The sequence below is a fragment of the Scardinius erythrophthalmus genome, assembly GCF_964197995.2.
Source record: "Scardinius erythrophthalmus genome assembly, chromosome: 11".
In the NCBI taxonomy this organism is placed as follows: Eukaryota; Metazoa; Chordata; class Actinopteri; order Cypriniformes; family Leuciscidae; genus Scardinius; species Scardinius erythrophthalmus.
Genome location: NC_138231.1, coordinates 23,709,488 through 23,732,568, shown reverse-complemented (window position 1 = coordinate 23,732,568; position 23,081 = coordinate 23,709,488). Strand labels below are relative to the sequence as shown.

Genomic DNA, 23,081 nt, shown 5'->3' with positions numbered 1-23,081 from the left:
TTTTACATTAAGTACTAACAATTATTACATTAAGTATAAGAATTATATTTAAAACTTGATTTCTTAGTGGTTTTGAAAATATTACTATAGATTACAGCAACTCCTCCCCCTTTGCGTTTCAGAGGAGGCTCATGTTTATAACAGTAATCTTGCGGGGTGGACTCATTTAAAGTAATGTAATCGTTTGGTTTTAGCCAGGTTTCTGTCAAACACAGCACATCTAGGTTATTATCTGAAATCATATCATTAACAATGAGTGCTTTTGAAGTAAGCGATCGAATATTCAGCAACCCGAGCTTTAGCATTTGCTCATCTGTATTATAGCTGTTTTTTATTTGTTAAACATCAATTAAATTTTTAACCTTAGATGGGTTAAAACGTTTTTTTGGATTTCCAAATTCGGGGAACAGACACAGTCTCTTATATGATGATAGCTAGGTGAAAGAGGCTCTATGTGATGGGATTTATCTGACCTGGGTGACGTGAGGCCGCTAGCAGAGAGTTGGTTAAGCCAGTTTGTCTGGTTCCTGACCTGAGCCCCAGATTGTCATGTTTGAGCTCTAAGACTATGTGCCATATTACTAGAGAGAAGAGCAGCACCATCCCAGGAGGGATGAATACCATCTCTTTTCAACAGGTCAGGTTTGCCCCAAAAACTTTTCCAATTGTCTATAAATTCTATATTATTAAGCGGACACCACTTAGACAGCCAACCGTTAAGAGAACACAATCTACTAACTATCTCATCACTCCTGCGAACAGGAAGGGGGCAAGAGCAAATTACAGTGCTTGACATCGTGATTGCGAGTTCACACACCTCTTTAATATTAATTTTGGTGATCTCCGACTGGCGGAGTCGAACATCATTTGTGCCGATGTGAATAATGATCTTAGAGAATTTACGATTAGCATTAGCCAGCACTTTTAAATTTGCTTTGATGTCAGGTGCTCTGGCTCCCGGCAAACATGTGACTATGGTGGCTGGTGTCTCTATTTTAACGTTCCGTGTAATAGAATGGCCAATAACTAGGGCACAATCAACAAAACTCTCAGTGGGTGTTTCACTGAGCGGGGCAAATCGATTTGTTATGGTAATCGGAACGGAAGAGTGGTTTTTTGATCTGCGACTAGAGCGATCCCTCACTGTCACCCATTTGCCTGGCTGCGCAGGCACTAATTGAGCTGGAACCGCATCATGTAAAGAGTTCACTATGCTAGGCGCACCACCTTTCAAATACACCCCATTTGCTGGCATAACTCTTTCTAGTGGAGGAAGCCCTAGCACTTAGAATGGTCTCAATAACTTCAGGCGAAAGCCCAATGTCTCTCAATTGGTACCCATCAGGGGCCAAACTTGACGGTTCCACAGGTCGGGCCTGGGATGGAATATCGTGCCCTCCACCTGAGACAGAAGGTCCCTCCACTCCGGAATCGAGCCGTCGAGACGAAATATTATCTCCGAGAACCATAATCTGTTCGGCCTACATGGCGCTATCAGTAAGAGGCAAGACCCTTGTTGGCGAACTCTGGCTAGAACTCCTGGGAGCAGAGAAACAGGAGGAAACGCATTCAGGCACATCTTGGGCCAGACAAAGGGCCAGACAAAATCTGCCTCGCTATTCTGTTCAGATTGCGTGAGCGCAGACCTCCCTGATGATTTATGTAAGAGACTGCCAGTGTGTTGTCCACCCGCACTAGGACATGACAGCCCCTCAACTGAGGGAGAAAGTATTTCAGGGACAGAAATACAGCCATCAGCTCGAGGCAGTTGATGTGCCAATCAAGCTGATGACCCTCCCATTCCCCTTGAGCTGGACGACCAATTAAGACCGCTCCCCATCCCATCAGGGAGGCGTCTGTCGTAAACAGTTTGCGACGACAAGGCGTCCCTAGAGTGGGACCCAAGGCGAGGAACCGCGGTCTGAGCCACAGAGATAGTGTACGAAGCCCGCGGTGCGTCACTTTTAATTGCCTTTGAGGATTGGCCCTTAGATGAAATCCCCTGGCTTTTAGCCACAACTAAAACGATCTCATGTGCTACAGCCCCAGAGGAATCACCCTGGATGCTGAAGCCATGAAACCTACCATTTTTTGGTACTGACGAACAGTGCAATCTTGGCCTAGCCTGACTTTGCTCATGGTATGCCGAATGGTCTCGATTCGAGTGGGAGACAGTTGTGCCCGCATCGTGATTGAATCCCAAATGATCCTGAGATAAGTTGTCCTCTGGGCAGGAGAAAGAACGCTTTTCTTGGCGTTGAGTCTCAACACTAGAGAAACTAGATGAGCTAACACAATGTCTCTGTGTTGAAGTACCATCACTTGCGATTGTGCTAGTATTAACCAATCGTCGATGTAATTAAAAATGCGAATGCCCTGGAGTCGTAATGGAGCCAGTGCTGCATCTATGCATTTTGTGTATGTGCGGGGTGACAAGGCTAGACCGAATGGAAGAACCCGAATTTGATACGCTTCGCCCCCGAAAGCGAACCTCAGGAACTTCCTGAGTTGTGGCAATATTTCTATGTGGTTTCTACCATAACCAATCGTGATGTTGAATTTGCGACACGAGTGTCTTGACAGTTAACATCTTGAACTTGAGCGCTTTGACTGTACGGTTTTAGCCTCGAAGATCTAAGATTAGATGCACCCCCTCATCCTTCTTTGGAACCAGAAAGTATCTGCTGTAATAGCCCGACCCTCTCTCTGAAAGAGGAACATGTTCTATGGCCTCTTAGCTCAGAAGAGTTTGTAGCTCTTGTAGTTTTTGTACACGCCCCGTCCCGCGGGGGGCTATCCCCACCAGACTGGGCGCCAGACCATCAGGACTTCCTCTCTCTATTGATAATAGTCCTGAGGTCTGGCTTGGGAGGTTGCTGAGCACAACGAGCCTGTCTCCAATCCTTATGAGGGGGAGCACGGCTCGCCACGCTCTGCTTTTTCACCTCCCTGGCTTTTGAAGGACCGGGGAGAGGTTCGGTGGCCAATGGCCCCTCCCCTTGAGTGCGGCAAGGAAGGAACTGAACGAATGCTTCTTCGTGCTTCTGAACTTTGAACTTTTTTTTCAAATGTTAAATTACTTATCAAATGTTCACACTTGTTAGGTTTAACCGTGGTATGGTGTGATTAAATGGTTAATTTAAGCACATTTTTTAAATAATTAATTACAATTTTTATAATATGCAGCCCATTTAAAAGTTACCTGTACAACAAATGGAAGAAGGAAAATACACTTGAGACCCACATACCTGCCGTTCTGAGGATTTGTGTGAGAATGTCTTGGGGTACATCTTCTCCATTTTCTACTGCTGTCTTCCTGTTTTGTATCCATTTTTTTCCTGTTTTATGCAGGAGTTCAGCTGCATCTTTAACTTGCTGTTTAATCTTCCAATTCTTGGGAAAAAGCTGAGGTCCCACATTTAAAAAATAAAAACAGATTATATTACATTAACCATACTACTTTAGAGTGACATATGCAATTTGGTTAGATTCTTACACTAAAAAATGGGTCTCTGAGATCCAACACCATGCCTCACAAGCATGAGGGGGACGGCCCCCTGCGGGGTGACGTGGTGGCCGAGGAAAGTGATGGACGACTGGCCAAACTCGCACTTGGCCAGGTTGATGATGAGACCATGCTCACTGAGCCGGCCGAACAGCTGCCGGAGATGCGTCAGGTGGTCGTCTGCGGACGCGCTGGCCACGAGAATGTCGTCCAAGTAAACAAACAGGAACGGCATGTCCCGCAGCACAGAGTCGATGAGGTGTTGAAACGTCTGCGCTGCACCCTTGAGGCCGAAAGGCATCTGTAGGAATTCGAAAAGACCAAAGGGTGTGATGACTGCTGTCTTGGAGACATCCTGCGGGTGGACAGGCACCTGGTGGTAACCGCGCACCAAGTACACCTTTGAAAAGATGGTGGCGCCGGCTAGGTGGGCGGAGAAGTCCTGTATGTACGGCACTGGGTACCGGTCGGGGGTGGTGGCGTTGTTCAGGCGACCACAGGGACGGCAACAGCCATCAGCCTTGGTCACCATGTGCAGGGGGGGAGCCCACGGGCTGTTGGAGCGGCGCACGATGCCGAGGTGCTCCATGGTGGCGAACTCCTCCCTGGGCTCGTGTATAGACTGGGGGGCCAACCGTGGTGATGTAGTGCTCCACGCCATGCTTAACCACCGCCTATGCAAATGTGGGCATGGTGATGTCAGGGAACTCAGCAAGCAGGCGTTGATACAGGTCCCCGGTGGCAAGCGTGTTCGACAGACAAAACGCCCCCATCCCTCCCAGCGTGCAGGGGTACGAAGCAAAAGAGAGAGCGTCGATCAGGCGGCAGTTTGTAACATCCACCAACAATCTGTAAGCGCAGAGGAAATCCGCCCCCAGCAGCGACGTAGACACGGCAGCCATGACGAAGTCCCAGCCGAAACGCCGCCCGCCGAAACACACTTCCACATACCTCGCGCCATAGGTACGAATGGGCATGCCGTTGGCGGCGTCCATCGGGGGGCCATGCCCGTCAGCCATGGTGTCAACAGGTTTCGCCGGCAGGATGCTGCGCTGAGCCCCAGAATCGACCAGCAGCCGCCGGCCGGACAAGGTGTCAGTGATGAATAACAGCTTGCAGTCATGGCCAGCGCCCATAGCTGCTAATGAGCGCCGGCCCTGGCTTTTCCCTGGGCTCCAAAACTGCAAGGCTGGCGACACTGCTTGGCTTTGGCCCTAAACCTAGAATGGTAATAACACCACCAGTCCTCACGCTGTCGGCGGGCTGTCACAGCAGCTGCGGTGTCCGGGTTGTCCTCCGTGGGTGGAAGCGGGGCAGACGTGCGCTGGGGGGGGCAGCAGTGCATGGACAAACTGCTGCCAGTTGGCGAGGAAAATCCTGTCTGCCTCCACAGCCAGCGCCCGGTAGTCTCTGGAGGAATGGAGGGGGGAGCTGGCCAGTGCGGTGAGCACGGGTGCTGGAAGCTGCCGCAGGAAAATGTGGGCGAAGAGGAACGAGGGATCCACCGCACCCAGCACAGCCAGCATCCTTTCCATTAACTCGGACGGCTTGCTGTTGCCAAGGCCGTTCAGGGACAGCAGGCGGTCTGCCTTCTCCAGCTCCGACAGTTCAAAGAGGTTCAACAGGAATGTTTTGAGTGCGTCGTACTTGCCGTCAGCCGAAGGAGCCTCTAACAGCGCCATAGCCCTGGCTGTCATCGATGCATCTAAGGCCGCTACCACGTGGAAATACTTTGTAATGTCCTGTGTTATTCCTCTCAGCTGGAACTGGGCCTTGATGTGTTGAAACCACGGCCGTGGATTGTGCTCCACGTATACCGTGGATCCGGTAATTTGATGGTGGCAGCGTAGATAATGCCAATATATTAGCCACGCCGCAGCAGCAGCATTTTCACCACCGTCGTTGTGTGACATAATTCAGCCGTATCCAACTCGCGTCGGTGTCACCAATGTGGAGTGCAATAAGTGAGGAGACAAGAGACGGAGATGCGTCGAGTCAGCTTTACTCTCCACTTCAATATATCTAATACACTGTACAGCGAGTGAGGTCAAAACAGCCACACAACGTTAACCTGGAACTCGTATATCATAACATCTCTACCTTAAAGGTACAGTCCCTTGGTTAATGTCTCTTTCAGTCTTACTTGTGGGTCACCACAAGCATATACTTTTTACTCAAATATAATACATTTATGGTATATTGCTTGTATGTTTCGAAGACACTTGTAATTAATTTGTAATTGTAACACATATAAAGCACACTTTAATATCACTAATCAAGCATGTAATTAGTCCCTATACAGGCATATACTTAAAGTATACTAAGAATACTTGAAGTTGTTCCAATTTAGCACACAAAAGTACACTAAAAAGTTATGCTTTACTACAATTTATTAATACTAATGAGTAATAATAATACAAAATGAGTTGTTCCGAAATAGCACATTCAAGTTAATTAATCATTAACACACTTGAAATATACTGAATTAGTCTGACTGCAAGTATACTTAGCATTAGGAAAGCATACAGTGTATTGTGGAGTTGTGCAATGAAACATGCCAAATTGTGCAGCCATAATTTTGTCCAAGCTGTCATACAAATAAATTATGAACACATGCAATAACAAGAAAAACAACAATATATGAATAACTGAATATAGCATTTTGTTCTTCCCTCATATTTAAAGCTGCAGTCGGCAAGTCTGGCAGATTAGATCGACTTAGCCAAAATTTTGAATGTTTACAACTCTCATGCCCCTCCCCCACTACCAACGAGCACCCTCCCATAGAGTTCGTGTTCGTCAGTGGGTGTGTACCTGATTTTCTGTGAACGCGCGCGTCTCTTCAGCATCGATCAACACCATGGACTCGGAGGTAGGCTGCCCTGGCTAATATACCCATAGATAGCAATAACCGATGAATTGGAAGCTTGTTAGTAGATTTTCTCTCCGCCATCACGCTTCGTACAATCTTCAGGCCAACTTCAGGCGTGTCGTGTGCATGTGATATTGTTACTAGCGCGAGACGCGAGGGAGAGGGGATCTGTGGCGTGTGCACGACCTGTGATTGACAGTCATATCTCACACCCCCCTGCGCTGATTGGACCCGATGATCCGGGAGCGGTGGATTTTTGCAAAAACAAATAACACGCTCCAGGTGGAGTTAGAAGCTCGGTTTTTTAATAAAACCACCTTATTTATGTTGTTCTTTCGGATTATAGTGTTGATTTCACTGAATATGATCAAAAAAATGTTGCCGACGGCAGCTTTAAATCCCCTTATATGTAGATGGTTTTATCAAACTTGTATTGTCATTAAAAACAAACATCCCCTCTGGACATCACTTTTTGCCACTACTGTAGATGATTTTAAAGCTATCGGACTAAATGCAGCATAGCTCAGATTTTGATTTCATGGGGCCTCTACCAAAAAACTTCTAGATGATAGTAGTAATGTGCCTTAGTGTAGTACACTGCTATCAATGTAGAGATATTGACACAAGACTTAACCTAGCAATGCTATGACATATCCAGAAACAAGTAATAAAAACTCAGTGAGTGTTTTAGCGCAATTTTCTGACGTCATGGGATCACAACACTTAGAGATAGTCAATCTTTTTTTTTTTTTTTTTTTTTGTGTTGTGTGCGTTCCCGAGATTAGGATTAGACCTTCCTTAACATAATGCCGAAAACCCGAAGTCTCTAGGGGGTCTGGTTGAGGAGGAGATAGAAGTGCAAGATTGGTGCGCACAGACAGAACAGAAATCATGAGTTAACAATCGTAATTTTGTCCGTTGGAAAATTGCGCTAAAAAATAAACATACCTTTTTCCAAACAAGTTAAAGAGGCGTTTGTAGACAAAAGGATCTTCGAGATACTTAGGTGACATCAGGATTGTCTACAATAACAGGGCAGAGATTTTTTATTATTATTAGATTTTGTGGCTTCTGATACAATTTTTTCTTTTCTTTTTTAATAAAGAAATAAAAGATTAAATATTTACCTTTGTAGCCTCAGGACAATAAACCATGATCATGACATAATGAAAACTGTACATGATCCTGTAGACAGGGCCATATTTCTCTCCCCTTAAAAACAAGAACATGGTCACATTGGCGAGAAGAACCCTTTACCAAATTTCCCCTAGATGATTAATAAACACTATATCCATATATCTATTTATTTAGCTGAAGTGAGGAAATGCCTGCTATTCAGTGAAACAACTGTGTTTTTATTATAGTTAAGTAAATGTATATTGATGAAGTGGAAAGCATAAAACTGTAGGCTATTATTTTCCAGCAGTTTCTCAGAAGCTTACATGCTAGAAAATGGCTTAATATTTATATTTCTATATTTCTATTTCAATAACGTTCAGAAGTTTTCTTCTGAAAAAAATATATTAAATTACATTAAATCATTTGACTTTTTAGAGTACAAATATTAAACAAATCACACACATAGAGAGAGAGAGAGAGAGAGAGAGAGAGAGAGAGAGAGAGAGAGAGAGAGATATGCAATGTCACTACCTACGTGATATTACTTAACAATTGACACGTTTTGTAGATGCAAGGTCAAAACAACAAGATATTACTCTGGCAAAAATTTGCAAATAATCTGTTTATACAAGAGTTTTGTTCTTACCATTGAAGAAAAAGGTCGTGCACAAGACTTTTCGATTTCATTGCATACTGAAAGATGGTATATGCCCCAGCAGAAAACTGTCAGAATATCAGTTTTCATGTTAATTTATCTCATCTTTGATCATATACTGACAAATACTGACTTACTGCAATACCGTTATATAGTTCTATCAAACACATTTATATAAATAACACATTCATAAAGTTTCAGATCTCTTGGAGGTCCAGGTATATGATCATATTTCTGATGAACATGTCTTACATACAGAGAATATGCAATACATGCACTGAAAACAGCAGCGAGCAGGTAAAACATCATAAAGGAGACCCATTCTGAGATCATGATGGTTCATTAGGCTACAGTAGCTCAGTGTAGGCTATAATGTGCGTCTGCCTTACGGCCTTAATTTCCGTGTCTCTGGAACTTGTTCTGAACGGTTGTGGACCATAGAGGGCAGTACTAGCCTTCTTCCATTCCTACATTCAAGAGGAAAAACAATGTCTGTCCAGCTTCTTACACACACACACACACACACACACACACACACACACACACACACACACACACACACACACACACACACACACACACACACACACACACACACACACACACACACACACACACACACACAAACACAATGTAAGGTTGAAGCGAGGGTAAAAACATCTAAAATTTTATTTAAAGACCCACACTGAGCAAAAATATGCAATTGTTGCTTATATTTTTAAGGCCAAAAAGATGAAATTCTGATGGCTGGCAATGTAAATCAATGAGCCAGAACACTAACATAAAATGCAAATAAATATCACCATATATCCCGATAATAGGCTATGTAAGATGATATTCAAATCATGCAGTTTTATGATCAGAGCTCTGTAGTTTTTATTGTGGGGACGAAACAGATAATCTACAAATAAACTTTCCTCAAAAAGCTCAAAGTGATATGTTATGTTTGGTACTTGACTTGACTAAAAAATAATGCATGGATATGTATGGCTCAAGTAAACCTACATAGGTTCAGTCCAGTCCAGTCCAGTCCAGTCCAGTAAGTGTTCATCTTGAAATATAGGCTATATAACAAAAGCTATATTATGAAATGTACCACAACTTGAAGGTGTACTAAAAGGCTTTGTACCTGTTAAAAATGATAAACTGTCAATCCGACGTCAGAAGGCTTCTGGTAGATTACGTAGCTAACAGCTTTTTCAGAAATGTTTTGATCATGTTGATAATTTAGAGACCATAATTTGTGTATCAAATAAGACAGTAGGCTTTATAGGATCAAAACCTAGCTAAGTTATGAGCTAGGTGTTTGAAACCAGATTTCAAAACCACTGCTCAAGAAAACATTTGTGTAATGAGATTTTTGACCTAATCATTAGTCATTTAAATAAATTTTACATATCTGCAGCAGCAAATATCAGAATCAAATGACTGTACTGGTATGAAATGAAAGATCTAATGAACTGGTTTTTAAATTTTTGGTTCAATTTATCCTATACACCACAGATTTATCCTACACAGATGCCCTCCAATGAGTTGAACACATCCTCTATCTGTGCGAATCACCACAGTTCTCAGTCTTCAAACAGCCAGTTAATTGAAAAGAAAGCTGAAAAAAAGGCGGTTGAATGCTATAATCGGGTTTATAGCATGTGTGGCTTGTATCACTTCCATCTGTGGTCTCGGTGGGTGGCAGACTGCACAGGAGTCTGAAGGGGCTCCACAGACACACACACAGAGTGTGTTTTAGATCCCTGTGGCCCTGAGAGAGCAAACAGCACTGCAGACATCAGTGCTGGCAGGGTGCCTGAGCCCGCACTTCTGATGTGGATCAACCATTTGTTACTTTGTCATTGTGTTGCATTATGCCAGCATTTTTCACACTGGTAATACTGGTAAGGGTAAAATACTTGTGGATTTTAAGAGTAGCCTTTCAAAAATTGACATTTATGTACATTGTTTTATCTTTTCATCCTGAAATAACAGGAACTTTTACAGATCTTTTCTAAACATCTTAAGGCCCAAGTAATGTAGTAGCAGACCTCTGGTATAATATCTTATGGTGACCCATTTGCAAATGATTGGATTTCTGGAAGTCAATGGATTTCTAAGATATGTATTGAAGAACAAGATCCTTGAGATTTCTCTGCAATCTTAATCCTATGGATTTTTGTTACCTTGCTCTTTGACCCCCTAATCCCTGCCTAAGAACATACTGACAGACATGACAACGTGCAAAAAAGCCTCTATCTATCTATCTATCTATCTATCTATCTATCTATCTATCTATCTATCTATCTATCTATCTATCTATCTATCTATCTATCTATCTATCTATCTATCTATCTATCTATCTATCTATCTATCTATCTATCTATCTATCTATCTATCTATCTATCTATCTATCTATCAAACAGAGAGCAAGGGCTGTACTTTTAAAAGAAACTTTCCCCCACACTTGTGTAACTCCCTAAAAATTAACTATTTGCGTTGCTTAGTTACTTTTTATGGAAAGTAATACATTATGTTACTTTTGCATTACTCTTTCTCAACTGGGGTGGTCTTGCTTGTTTATTTTTTTTTTAAAAAAGTTATATTTTTGGCAAATGTAAGTGCAAATGCGAAAGGAAATGCAAATTCACGCTTGTACAGTAGCTAAAACAAACCTTCTGGATTGCCGAAGAATGGGATGCAGAAAAAGAAAGTTCAACACTCTTAATTCAGCAATAAAAATAAATAAAAAATGAAACAAATGTGATGCTTATCTAAAGTTATATCTGCTTATTGGTACTTTTAAATTGGATCAGCAGCAAAGAATTGGTTAATAAAGTGAGATTAAATACATGAAGTATATCTGTGTAATTTAACATATTTAATTATTGCAGGGTTGTGTTATACTCTAAGTTTGCATTTCATGTTTTTATTCATTTTGAGGAATACTTCATCTGTTTTTGTGTGAGATGAGTAAATGTGTGCTCATTTAGTCTAGATAGAACTACAATAACCATTATCCACGATTTCTCAACAGGAGGACAGGAGAGCTGTCAGTCAATTAACTGGAAAACAAAGTAACTTGAGGTACTTTTTTGAAAAAGTAACTCAGAATTGTTTTTGCCATTACTTTATTAGTTACTTTACTAAGTAATCTGATTACGTAACTTACTTTACTTGCAATGTGTTACTCCAAACACTGGATGTGATATCACGGTTGATTATTTACATCTGCTGCATATGTATTTATGTTGTCAAATTCAAATTACAATTCTACATTGTGTTTGCCACTCCAATTTAATGGATCTTCTAACTGAAAACAGATTTTAAGGGGGGGAAAGCAGATAGCCCCGGGGAGATGAGTTTCCATTTGTGTCTAGTTAAAAGCAAATGGAAAAATAGAGTAATCAAAAACATAAGCCCTGAGTCTCTAACTGATCTATTGTTGATGGTTCTTCAGATAAATGGATGACAGGTATTTGTTTGGTAGTGCCAAAAAGTTCTCCACAGAGTGTTAGTGCTTAGCATAAGTTAGTCCAGATGTGAAGATTCATTCATAATCCAAACCTAAATGAACATCGACGCATGCATTTTATTCAAAGAAACAAGCAAGAGTTTTTTCAAACTCATCTTTGTATTTTTTTTTATAGAATTTGCAACTTGCAAGTACACATGATAATGAACAGCGAACATCGACTTGTATTAATTGTCTTTAAAGAGGTGTTTGAGAACATGATTTCCCTTTTTAGGTCAGTTTGTCTTGGAGGATCCTGGCTAGTGTACCACCTGAATGAATGATCAGTTCAAAGCGTCAGCAAATGTGCGATAAAAATACAATAAATACTGTACAACACATGCCAACACAGAAATAGGCTACTGTTCTTGCCATTAATGTAACAATGACCAGGAAGCTATCTCTTCACAATAGCAACACCAGAAACACGGATAACATCACGCAAATATACATTTCAATAAATGTTAAATAAAGTGCCAGCCGTAGCATGTGCATATTCAGTCTGCATACTCTTAATAATAATATTTCAGGAAGTATTAAGTAGTTCCCCTGCAATAGTTTCCAAAAACAACAGCAACACGTTACATAAGCATCATATTAAAAGTATCACATTATAATATTCTCTTTACATTTGCCGGCTCATTCCCTTTTCTGAAATTCTGAAACAATTAAAGAACTAAATGAACACTGATTGTTATGGAAAGATTTCCCCTGAGTTGGCAGTGAAATTGTGCCCATTCACCCATAAGTCTAAAGCAGAGGTTCTTAACTCATTTTGCTTCAGGACCCAGATTTTACATTGGATGGCACTTATATCGACGTAAAAACAGTGGGGTCCAAAGGTCTGAGGCCACACTGAATATATGGGATTCAAAATCTATTAGGATTATGTTCATGTTAAAACAAATAATAATTTTACATATGAATTAGGATGAATAATTGGATTCTATACTATTTCTAGGATAACCAAATAACAAAATGACATTGACCACATGAGCAACTCTTTTGTACAAAGGGTCAGACTGAAGCACATAAGATGCTCTTTGGAACATTCTCAAATCATGCCGGATCACATGATCATCAGGTTTTGCACAAATGTGGATCTCATGTCAGCTTGAGTTCTGCTGTCATTCAAACAAAAGGGACAAACCAAAATACTAATAAATTCTGAAATTCATGGTATTGTTCTGATAATATAATTCGTAATAAAGCTGTATTAAATTATTAAAAAAACACCACAAAAACAAATATTTTTCACTACCATTGTCAGACGTTTGTACCCCACTGTATGTGATTGCAGCAGCAGCAACAACTGTTGTACAACAAAAAATGCTGTATTAATCATTCCATTCATTTTCCACAATATTCCAAACATAACAAAAGCTAGAGGCTTTGCGAAAACAGTTACGGCAATGCGTTCCACAACACAAGACTGGCTCTATACTGCACACTTATGCGGCTGGCCGGGGTTTTTATTAATTTATTTATTTTAATAGGGTTAAGCACCACAGCAGGACGGTGAGTCAGAGGACGGATAGTAATTTGGTGATTTAATATTCTCTGGCCTCCTCCAACTCATTCATGAAAATGTCCTGTTGGGGGTTCTCCGTGCAATGCAGGCCATTATTGGGTGGGCGGACTGCATGAAACCTGCTCCAGTCTCCTTTGCACAGTATCCAAGGCATTACATCCACCTTGAAATACAGCTCTGGAGAGAACTCTGTGCTTATTAGGTTGGGGGTTCCTGCCCCCTTGCCCCTTGTAATTAGATGCATGTTATCATCATAGCAACAATGCTGGGCAGCCAGAGTGGTGCCATCTTTAGATAGGCTGGAACGCAGGCAGGACTGTGCAGAGGGCTTGTAGATGTCCAATCGTTCTTGTGGGCCGCTAGCATCCCTCCATTGGAAGGTTCGGTCGTGCTCTGCATCCAGCAGACTGACTATATTGTTGGAGGCTTCTGAAGGATAGGTGCACGGGCAGCTGGGTAATTCAGTCAATACCTGCTGCAGGTAACGCTGAAGAAACTCACTCTTGCAATTTAACCACTTCTCACAGCTGTCAACATCTGCAAAACAGCCAAACCCAAAAAGATTACACATTAGTCAAATCATCTATAGCATATTGCCATTTGTCTAACAGTAGTTCATGCCCTTTTCAGCTATGGGCATGAATGATAAAGTATTATTTAATGTGATGCAATAGTTTTTTTTTTATTCTCGGTTATATAATGTAAAATTTTTGATGTTATATAATGTACAACGTTATAATATAATAACAATGTACAATGTTATATGATGTAACTTTTGAATATGATGATGTGGAGTTAATGATGTATTCAGTCATTGAGTGTGATTGGTAATTAAGGGATCTTCGCAGTAATTTTAAATGTGATTGAGCTTGAACAGTATGTTGTATATGCCTGATGAAGGTATAAACTTAAAGCATTTACCAGTGCCAAAGGGTTCTGTACCATTCTCCATCTCGAATGGAAAGACATGAGCCACACTGTTCCAATCATCTGAAAAACAAATCAGCATTAACATTAAATTACATAAAAATGGGTTTGAATTAAAAAATAAAAACAGACACATTTTTGAGTGCTGAAGTAACCTGGGCATGGGACAAGGTCACAGCTCCGGGACTCAGTGGATGTGCAGAAATCTCCACATGAGCGTGAGCGGGTCTGATTGCCATGGCCACAAGTGACACCACAGGGACTCCATGCACTCCACTCTTCCTCTGCTTCTTCTAAGAGGAAAAGACTAATGAGTTTACACATTTATGTGTGGTTACTAAGACAAGCATCCCTATTGCTTATAAAGGTTCTGAACAAAACCCCTAACCTTAAGTAAATGGTAAATGGTAAATGGACTGCATTTATATAGCGCTTTCACAGACCTATGGCCACCAAAGCGCTTTACATAGCCTCACATTCACCCATTCACACACCGACGGCGGTGTCAGCCATGCAAGGCGCCATCCAGCTCGTCGGGAGCAGCTGGGGTTAGGTGTCTTGCTCATGGACACCTCGAAACTTGGTCAGGTGGAACCGGGGATTGAACCACCAACCTCTCGGTTTGTAGACAATCTACATGAACCACTGAGCCACTGCCGCCCCTAGTACTGTTCAGTGATCGATTCATAACAATTACCATTTCCACCTGGCATTAACATGTGACCACTTGTGTTGTCAAGACAACCCTGCTTATTTAGTTTCTGACTACCTCCATATGGGGCTTCAGTGATCCGATCAACAAAAAACTGATGCTAATGCAATGTGTAAATATAGTCAAATAGATAACTTAGCAGTTAGAAGTGGCCTAGCAATCACTCCAGCAATGTCTTATAAATAATCCCAGCAAATGCATAGCAACACACTAATTAAATTCAGCACTGTATAGTGCTTTTTACAATACATATAATTTCAAAGCAGCTTTACAGAAAATTAATTTGTCTACATTACAATTTAGAGTAAATTAATATCAGGCGTGATTGTGTCCAAGTAAGTCTATATGTCAGAAATGTCCAGTTCTACAATAATACAAAACAACCACTCAAAGAACCACCTTTGAGCTTAAAGATACCACCCCAAGAACACCTTAGCACAGGAGCACCCTGGAAAACACCAACAACAAAACTCGAACACCATGATGGCAACTTTTCCACGGACAAACACCGGTAAGCTGAGTAAGTAAGACTAATATAGCCTCCAAAAAAAGGAAAACAGGCCTCAAAAAGTTGATTAGCTTTTAGCTTTGGGGGAGATCTCAAAACTCTTTACCAAAAGCAGACTGCAGATAATGAATTAAACAAGGACAACAGATGTATTCTTCCTTCTTCTGTAATAAAGAGTATAGATTAGAGACTAAAATGTTTAAATATTTAACTTGAATTTGGGTGGGGTGCCAATGATATTGCACACACAGTGATGGCACCCTGATTACAGACAGACTAGGGAATGATGAAAAGGAGGCGTAGGCTCAGCGACTATTCTAGCTGGCTTTGTAGAAGTGCCAAACTGCAAAACCCACAACAGCCACGGGGTTAGTCTTATATCAGAGGTTAATCAGCAGAAACAGCCACTACATCCAGAGGGTCAAGATTAGGATGGTTAGCATTATCAGTTACCCCTTGCTGGAGTCAAGAACATTTTGAACAGGCTATTATATCTGTATATCTGAGTCTGTTTGGGACCCCAAAGTGATTCCTTTGGCAGAAAGAACTTTTAAAGGGTCCACTATTCAGTTCTTGAGAAGACAAATATATTTTGTCCATGTTTTTCCATGTTCTTCTAGCTCAGTTGTAGCAACTAAGCAGCTTCTAACAGATAGCTTTCTCCTCTTATATTATACTAGAAATGTTCTTTCTTATCCGTGAATATCATTTCTGCCCCATCACACTGATCTGAATGTTTTATGAGAATCTGGTCTAGATTGAGGCCATCCTTAATCTCAATCATAATGTCTTTCCTTGACCCCTAAAATTAAATCCCTGTCCCATTTCATCCTTGTCTCCAATGAAACAAGACTGCACAGCTACAGCACAAAGTACACAATTCCCACCACGAAACAGACATGTCCTAGAGAGAAAAACAAAAAAGCAACAGAGGCATGATGTTATGCATGGCCTTGAAAAGCCTAGGATTCTTGAACAGGCTTAAAAGACCCAGCCGCTCTGGACTGGACGGGGGTGGAGGGGGTGGAGGGGGTGGAGGGGGTGGAGGGGGTGGAGGGGGTGGAGGGTCTGGGGCCCAACCCGCGGGACATAAAAAGTAAACAGATGACCCCTCTCACTCTGTGTTCCCGATCTGCGCTCTAATTGAACAAAAGCATGGACTTATTTGTCCAAGAGAACGCACTCACGCTGCCATTAGTGAGCGGATCGGGCTCGTCTTCAAACAGCGGCCTTCTCCACAGAGTGGGACCAGTGTCTACTTCAAAGGTCCGACACTCACAAATACCCCGTCACTGGCTGAAAGTTTAGTCCGAATTAATGCTGTGAAACACTCCTTACCAGCTTGCTCTACCCTCCCTCCCCAATCTCTAAATCTCTCTTTCCCTTCAACTACTCTTCAAATCACCTTTTATCTGACTGCTGGCAATCCAGCTTTCTTAAATTCTCCCGTTCCACCATCTTCATCTGCTTAAAGTTCTGATTGTGCAAATTCTGGTCTTGCTTAAAAACAGCTGTTTTTTTTCTCCATTCCAGTTTTATACTCTTTTATACTCCAGAAAATACTCTTTTCACAAGTTCATTTGCCCATATAATTTTTTAAGCTTTTAATAAACATATTTGGCTTGCTGTCCACAGTAGAGGGACTCAAGGAAGCAGCTTCAACTCAAGCTTAGATATACCCCCCAGTGGGACTACCAATGCTTGGAAGATGAGTCTAGTTGCAAGATGTCTAAATTATGTTGGTGGAGTTTGGGGAGGTGGAGGGATGCCAAAACAGCTGATGCCAGAGCAAGTTGAGCGGCTGCTTTTATGCTCCGGCAGTTAATTGAAAGATTAGATGGGTTCACTCCTCCCGAAATTACATTTAGGAACTTCACTTAGTTCAAACAGTCTTACTTCTAAAGGCTCGAGAACTGTGTGTAGAAACAGCTAATATACAAGAGAGCACTCACCATAATGGCTTTGAGTCCATGGGCTTTCCCAATTACCATCTGTCTTGCCCAGACCACTAGGGAGGGGTTCCCCGCTGTCATACTCCAGTGCGTAGTCGTCCTCTTCCTCCACTGCTTGGCCAGTACCATCGTCCCCTGAATCTGCATCCGTGTAGCCCCAAAATAAAGGCCAGAAAAGCTTCTTTCCACCAAGCCATTCTACAGTAGAGGAGGGAGAAGATGTGGGCCAGTCATTGCTCCATTCTTTAACCAGATCCCTCTCCACTTCCATAGGGGGGTCATCCAACACCTCAATGGTCACCTACAACCAAAGATGCAAAGTATGCAGGGATTCAAAGCACTGAATCAAAATTTGATTGAAAATTGGGTGTTGTTTTAGAGAACTTAAACACACAGCTAATAAAGGCAACAAAGACAAATCATTTTGCATAAGGAATGCCTTGCTTCTAGTCTGGAGAACAGTCAGTGGCAGTTAGTTTCAGCAGTGACTCACTGATCGAGTCTCTTGATTTGAGCTCAGGCTCAATATCAAATCAAGCAGAATTGCTTCCTCCTCATCTCAAGATGAGATTAGTTATTACACTTAATTACATCCTATGAGGAGGGATGACTCACTATGGATGCTGATGAATCCACTTTGGATTAGACAGGATTAGACATTAGCCTCAGAGAGGAGAAACCCTGTAATGGATTATTATATCCGGCCCTGCATTTTTGACTTGCCCTGCTCAGTCACCAAAAGTTTTGGAAGAGGGACTCCCTAACATAAAGCATTTCAGAGATGACTACTAACTTGAGATGTGTTCTCTTGCATGCTCTCACCTGAATGTTGGGGTTTTGGGAGCCAATGTCAGCATTTGCCAGGTCTGGAAAGTTTTTGAGGTCTAGAACAAAGGGTTTTGATTCTTCCTCAGGCTCAGGCTGTGGCAGGACACCTGTAGAGCGATGCTGGAGCCACCTGTGTTGGTGGGGATGTGAGTCTGCCAAATCACTCTGGACCTGGTTCTGCTGGTGCAGGAGATTATGGTCGTTGCTAATGTCTCTCAAAGATGTCTGTGGATGTGTCTGATGAAAAACAAACATAACATGCAACAATAAGTGCTAACTGCACCTGCATTTCAGCATTTCGGAACATCTTAAGTGACCTTCACTTGAAAAATAAATTTTAGTCACTATTAAGATATTTCCTCTTGCAGAAGTCTTGCATATGGTGAGTTGACAATGACTTTGCATTAGACCTTGCAACTTTCCATTAGAGGTATAACTCTCAAGCAAAAAGGATCACCTTCCCTAATAAAAAGCTTATAATGAGTTAAATTTTAGTCACTATTAAGATATTTCCTCTTGCAGAAGTCTTGCATATGGTGAGTTGACAATGACTTTGCATTAGACCTTGCAACTTTCCATTAGAGGTATAACTCTCAAGCAAAAAGGATCACCTTCCCTAATAAAAAGCTTATAATGAGTTAACTTGTACCCAATTATCACTGTGATGGTGCTGATGCGTTTTAACCAACTGGTAACATATCGGTTCTGAGCATGAATGTAATAGTGAATCAGAGGTGTCCAAAGTCTAATTTTTGGATACTCAGTGATATTTGATCTTCTATGTAAGACTTATTCTCAATGTTATCTGGTCTTTTCTTCCTGGAAGTCTCAACAAGAGGGGCCAGGTGAAAGAGTAGTCGCTGTTACTCAGCGTTTAATTTCCTAAGTGTTCATAATGGAAACCAAATCTCTCCTTGCATCCTTAGTCTGCCTGGGGCCATCTCTTGTCTTTCTCTGTATTGTTAATTCATTGTAAAGTCGACGGTGGAATGTGGCCTGTGCTGCCAGTGGGCTTTCTCACCATCACAAACATATGGCATGAATTCCAGACCCTGAAACAAAGCCTTATGCACTAGCAAAAGACCATGCAATACACACACAGCCTCTATTGAGCTCTATGGTGAGACACATGGACATGATCAGCTCACACACTTTATGTTGGGGCATTGGGAAAGCAGTCGGCAGTGCAGCATAGATTTATGTGACCTCCAATATCAAAGTCACAGGACCACGCCATTTCCAAACCAGTGAAGAAAAACAATAAACTAAGACCCCCCATTCCCTTTCCCTTTGATGACCCCTGCCCCACATGTAAAAACAAAAGAGACATTTAGTAATACAAAACTGAGTAGCAGGACCTTTCTTGGAGAGGTTAGACATGGCCCCCGTGTGCACACACACAAGATCAAGGAGACCAGAATGCAGGAAATTCCACATTAACACAGAAGAGGGGCTAAAAAAACAATTTAGGAGCTGAACTATGACCCTGTGTGAGAATGAAACTTGTTTTTTAAACAGTATTATGTAAGGTCTCACTATTGTACTACTCTACTGTATGGGACCTCTCTCTATTCTGGCCTCCTTTGCATGGTGACATAATAAAAAAAAGGGGTGGTGTTGAATATATTGGTCTATAAGCAGAAAAAAAAAACATGTTGCACTGCTCTTGATGAGTAAGAAACTTAAATTTTTTTTGCCAGACCACAAGATATAGTCACTTAAGATTTGTATTAGTGAGACAAGATGCAACTCTCACCTGTGGGGTGGTTAAGAGTCAAGACAATTCCTCCAACCAAGATATTCTGCCACATTTACACAATGACCAATGGTAAATGATCACTCAATAATTTAAACAGATTATTAAAAAGGGCGCATGGTGATCATTTTAAATGGACAACCATTTTACCATGTTGTGGTAGAGTAAAAAAATGTGTACTGAAAACTGGGTGCATGTAGAGATATCAGCATGAAATTATTATTTCATATTATTAAGTGCCACTATCACTACTATTAGCAGTATTAACTGTAATACTGTTTTAATTTATCTGAAGATGAACACAGTGCATTATTATACATTATTAATGCTTGAAGTCGGCATGTAACGGAAGTTGCCGTAGTCTTTTCTTCCCTCATGTGAGTGAAACATCTTCTCGAACTGGAAAATATGTAGGGCGGGACTTGATTTTGTTTATTGGGAAATGATTGGATAGTTGGATCGTCGTTTGCTGTTGGTACATCTTATATGAGTGACATGTCCCGTCATCAGAGAAGAGATGCAATTGCAAGAGGGAGGGGAAGTTATTGTGATTAAAGATTATTATGAGGGCACATGAATTTTAATAAACATATAATAAATATCGCAATATTCAATTAAACAAAAAACAGTATTGACCATTTGGTAACTTGAAATTAATATAACTTGCACTGTTTGGGTTTAAAAATGACTTTATGTTTCATGGTGCATTACAGTTTCTTCAAGGCAGTTTTGTCTCTGTGTAACTCTCTTAAAACACTTTTCACAACCATTAGATCATTTATCTGCTAACAATGTCCAACTGTGGATGTACTACATGGATCATTGGACAATTCTGTATTTTTTTTCTTTTCTTTTTTTTTTCTTCTGAATCAACAAATGTTCGTAAATGAGAAGTTTGTAGATGGAATAAAATGGCTAGACTTATTTGTCATGCTATGGTTAATTTGGTAACACTTTACAATAAGGTTTCATTCGTTAACATTAGTTAGTTAACATGAACTAAGAATTAACAATACATCTGCAGCATTTATTAATCGTAGTTAATGTTACAATTTTTACCAATTATTAAAATCAAATGTTGTATTGGTGAACATTATTTAATGCACTGTGAACTATCATGACCAGCTGGCATTACAAACTAGCATTAACAAGCATTGTTAATTGTTTCATGTTAGTTAATATACGTTAACTAATGTTAACAAATGAGACCTTTTTGAAATATGCTTATCAAATACAAACACACAAAAATAACATTTTCACACATTATGAAAGTACAGCTTGTTTGGAAATGATGCAAAAAAAAAAAAAAAAAAAAAAAATTCTATTAACAAGTGATAGATTTTTCTTTTTCGTCACACATCACGTCTAATTTTTCATTTCAAGCCTGCTCTTTACTAAAATTATTGTCTCTCTGATAACCAAGGGCACGTTTCTTTGTTTAGATCATTTTTAACATATTTTCTAATGGATTTAATCTGGAGATTTTGTAAGACTGAAATCGAAGTCTTACACACAGTAAAACAATAAAATGTACATATACATTTTAAAACGGCAAAGATAAATGATAAAGGCACGATTTTTGTTGTTGTTGTTGTTGTTGTTGTTGTTGTTGTTCAAATCAACCCCTGTGACATTGAAGAAGAATCCTAAAACGAGATGAGTGCTTTTAGCTCCACTTGTACTCACCTCTCCGGAGCCGCCGTGTCTGGATCTCTGGTGTCTCACAGGGAAGCTGCTCGCTCCTTCTATCCAGACAGCCAGAAACACACTTAAAAGCACCCAGAAACTTTTACGCACCCTTAGCATTTTGCACAGTTGCGTATCTGTCCACTAAATACCGTTAAAATAAAGTCTTAAACGTGCAGTCGTTGCTTAGGAAGCTCTGCGCGTTTCCCTCCTGGCAAAGATCTTCTTCAATGCGCTGTTCGTCATCTTCATCCAAACTTCATTAAAACTTGCACAGGTATGCACATTTTATATATTCATACAGATAACCCTCGCCTGTTCATTCCTTCAAAAATACATTAATGTGACTCGAAACGTCTTGTTGCACTGTTGTCTGCCAATAGACTGATCGTCTCTCAGTTTAAGTAGCGACTGCAGGTCTCCCTCTCTTCAGTCCGCACCAGTGCATCCTTATTCAACTATTACAAAACTTTGTCTTCTCTTACTCTACAAGATGTCAGAGTCATTGCTGACACATTTCTACGGTAAATGGTATCAAGTGCCAAAAGAGAAGGGTATTGAGTTGAGCTGTAAAGCTGAGAGCGCACGCAGCAGTGGCACAGTCGCAGGACGGTCCGATGATCTCCAGAGGGGTCAGCAATCTCAGCATGGGAGGAGAATCGTTTCCTCGCATGTGACAGAACCAGTGATGCTCATGTATCTGCAAGGTGTGTGTGAGTATGAAGATTGATTTCCCTTCAGAAATTTAGCTATGAATTTCTTTCTTCTGCTGAACACAAAATATATTTTGAAGGATATTCAAACAGTTGATGGGCCCTCCAAAAATACCATGGAAGTCAATGGGGTCCATCAACTGTTTGGTTACCCATATTCTAATATCTTCCTTTGTGTTCAGCTGCAGCAGAACAAAGAAACTCATACAGGTTTGGAATGACTTGAGGGTGAGTAAATGATGACAGGATTTTCATTTTCGGGTGAACTAAACCTTTAAGAATGCTTTTTAAATTCCAATTAATTTCCTAAGTTTGAACTCAATTTAAATCGAGGTGGCAAACAGGATGTAGAATGCATAACTCGTAGCCATTGGCTTTTAATCTAAGAAAGTAAAATTTGAATGAAATTAAATTTAAAGAAATGTAAAAAAATAAAAATAAAAAAAGGTCCACTTTAAGAAGAATAAAAACCTTTATTGTCATTGTATGCACAGTAGTACACAACAATGGGGTTAGCAGCTCTAAAAGATTACTAAAACAGTAAATAATAATAATAATAATAAATAACAAGTAGAATACCAATAAACATAGTGCAGCCACACAGTATAGTGTTATAAAGTGAGGTAGTGCAAGAGTACTTTAAAACAACATCAGTTTGACATGTATGTGCGTAATTGTTTAACAATGTTCAGAGTAAAACAGTATAAAATGACGGTAAACAGTATAAACATTGATGCAGCAGCAGCAGCAGTAAATTTTTATAAAGTGATATAGTGCAAGAGGCAGTACCTTAGCAATACAGTATTGCACATACG

General features: G+C 40.8%; 1 protein-coding gene across 1 annotated transcript; it reads right to left on the bottom strand.

Moving 5' to 3' along the window:
* Window positions 1-13,203: 13,203 nt before the first annotated feature.
* On the bottom strand, window positions 13,204-21,673 carry ism2b (isthmin 2b; the record flags this gene model as incomplete). Its single annotated transcript, XM_081379473.1, has 6 exons — window positions 13,204-13,721; window positions 14,106-14,174; window positions 14,267-14,404; window positions 17,284-17,584; window positions 18,106-18,288; window positions 21,554-21,673. 6 exons carry the CDS (start codon window positions 21,671-21,673, stop codon window positions 13,204-13,206), a joined length of 1,329 nt encoding a protein of 442 aa, XP_081235599.1.
* Window positions 21,674-23,081: the final 1,408 nt, after the last annotated feature.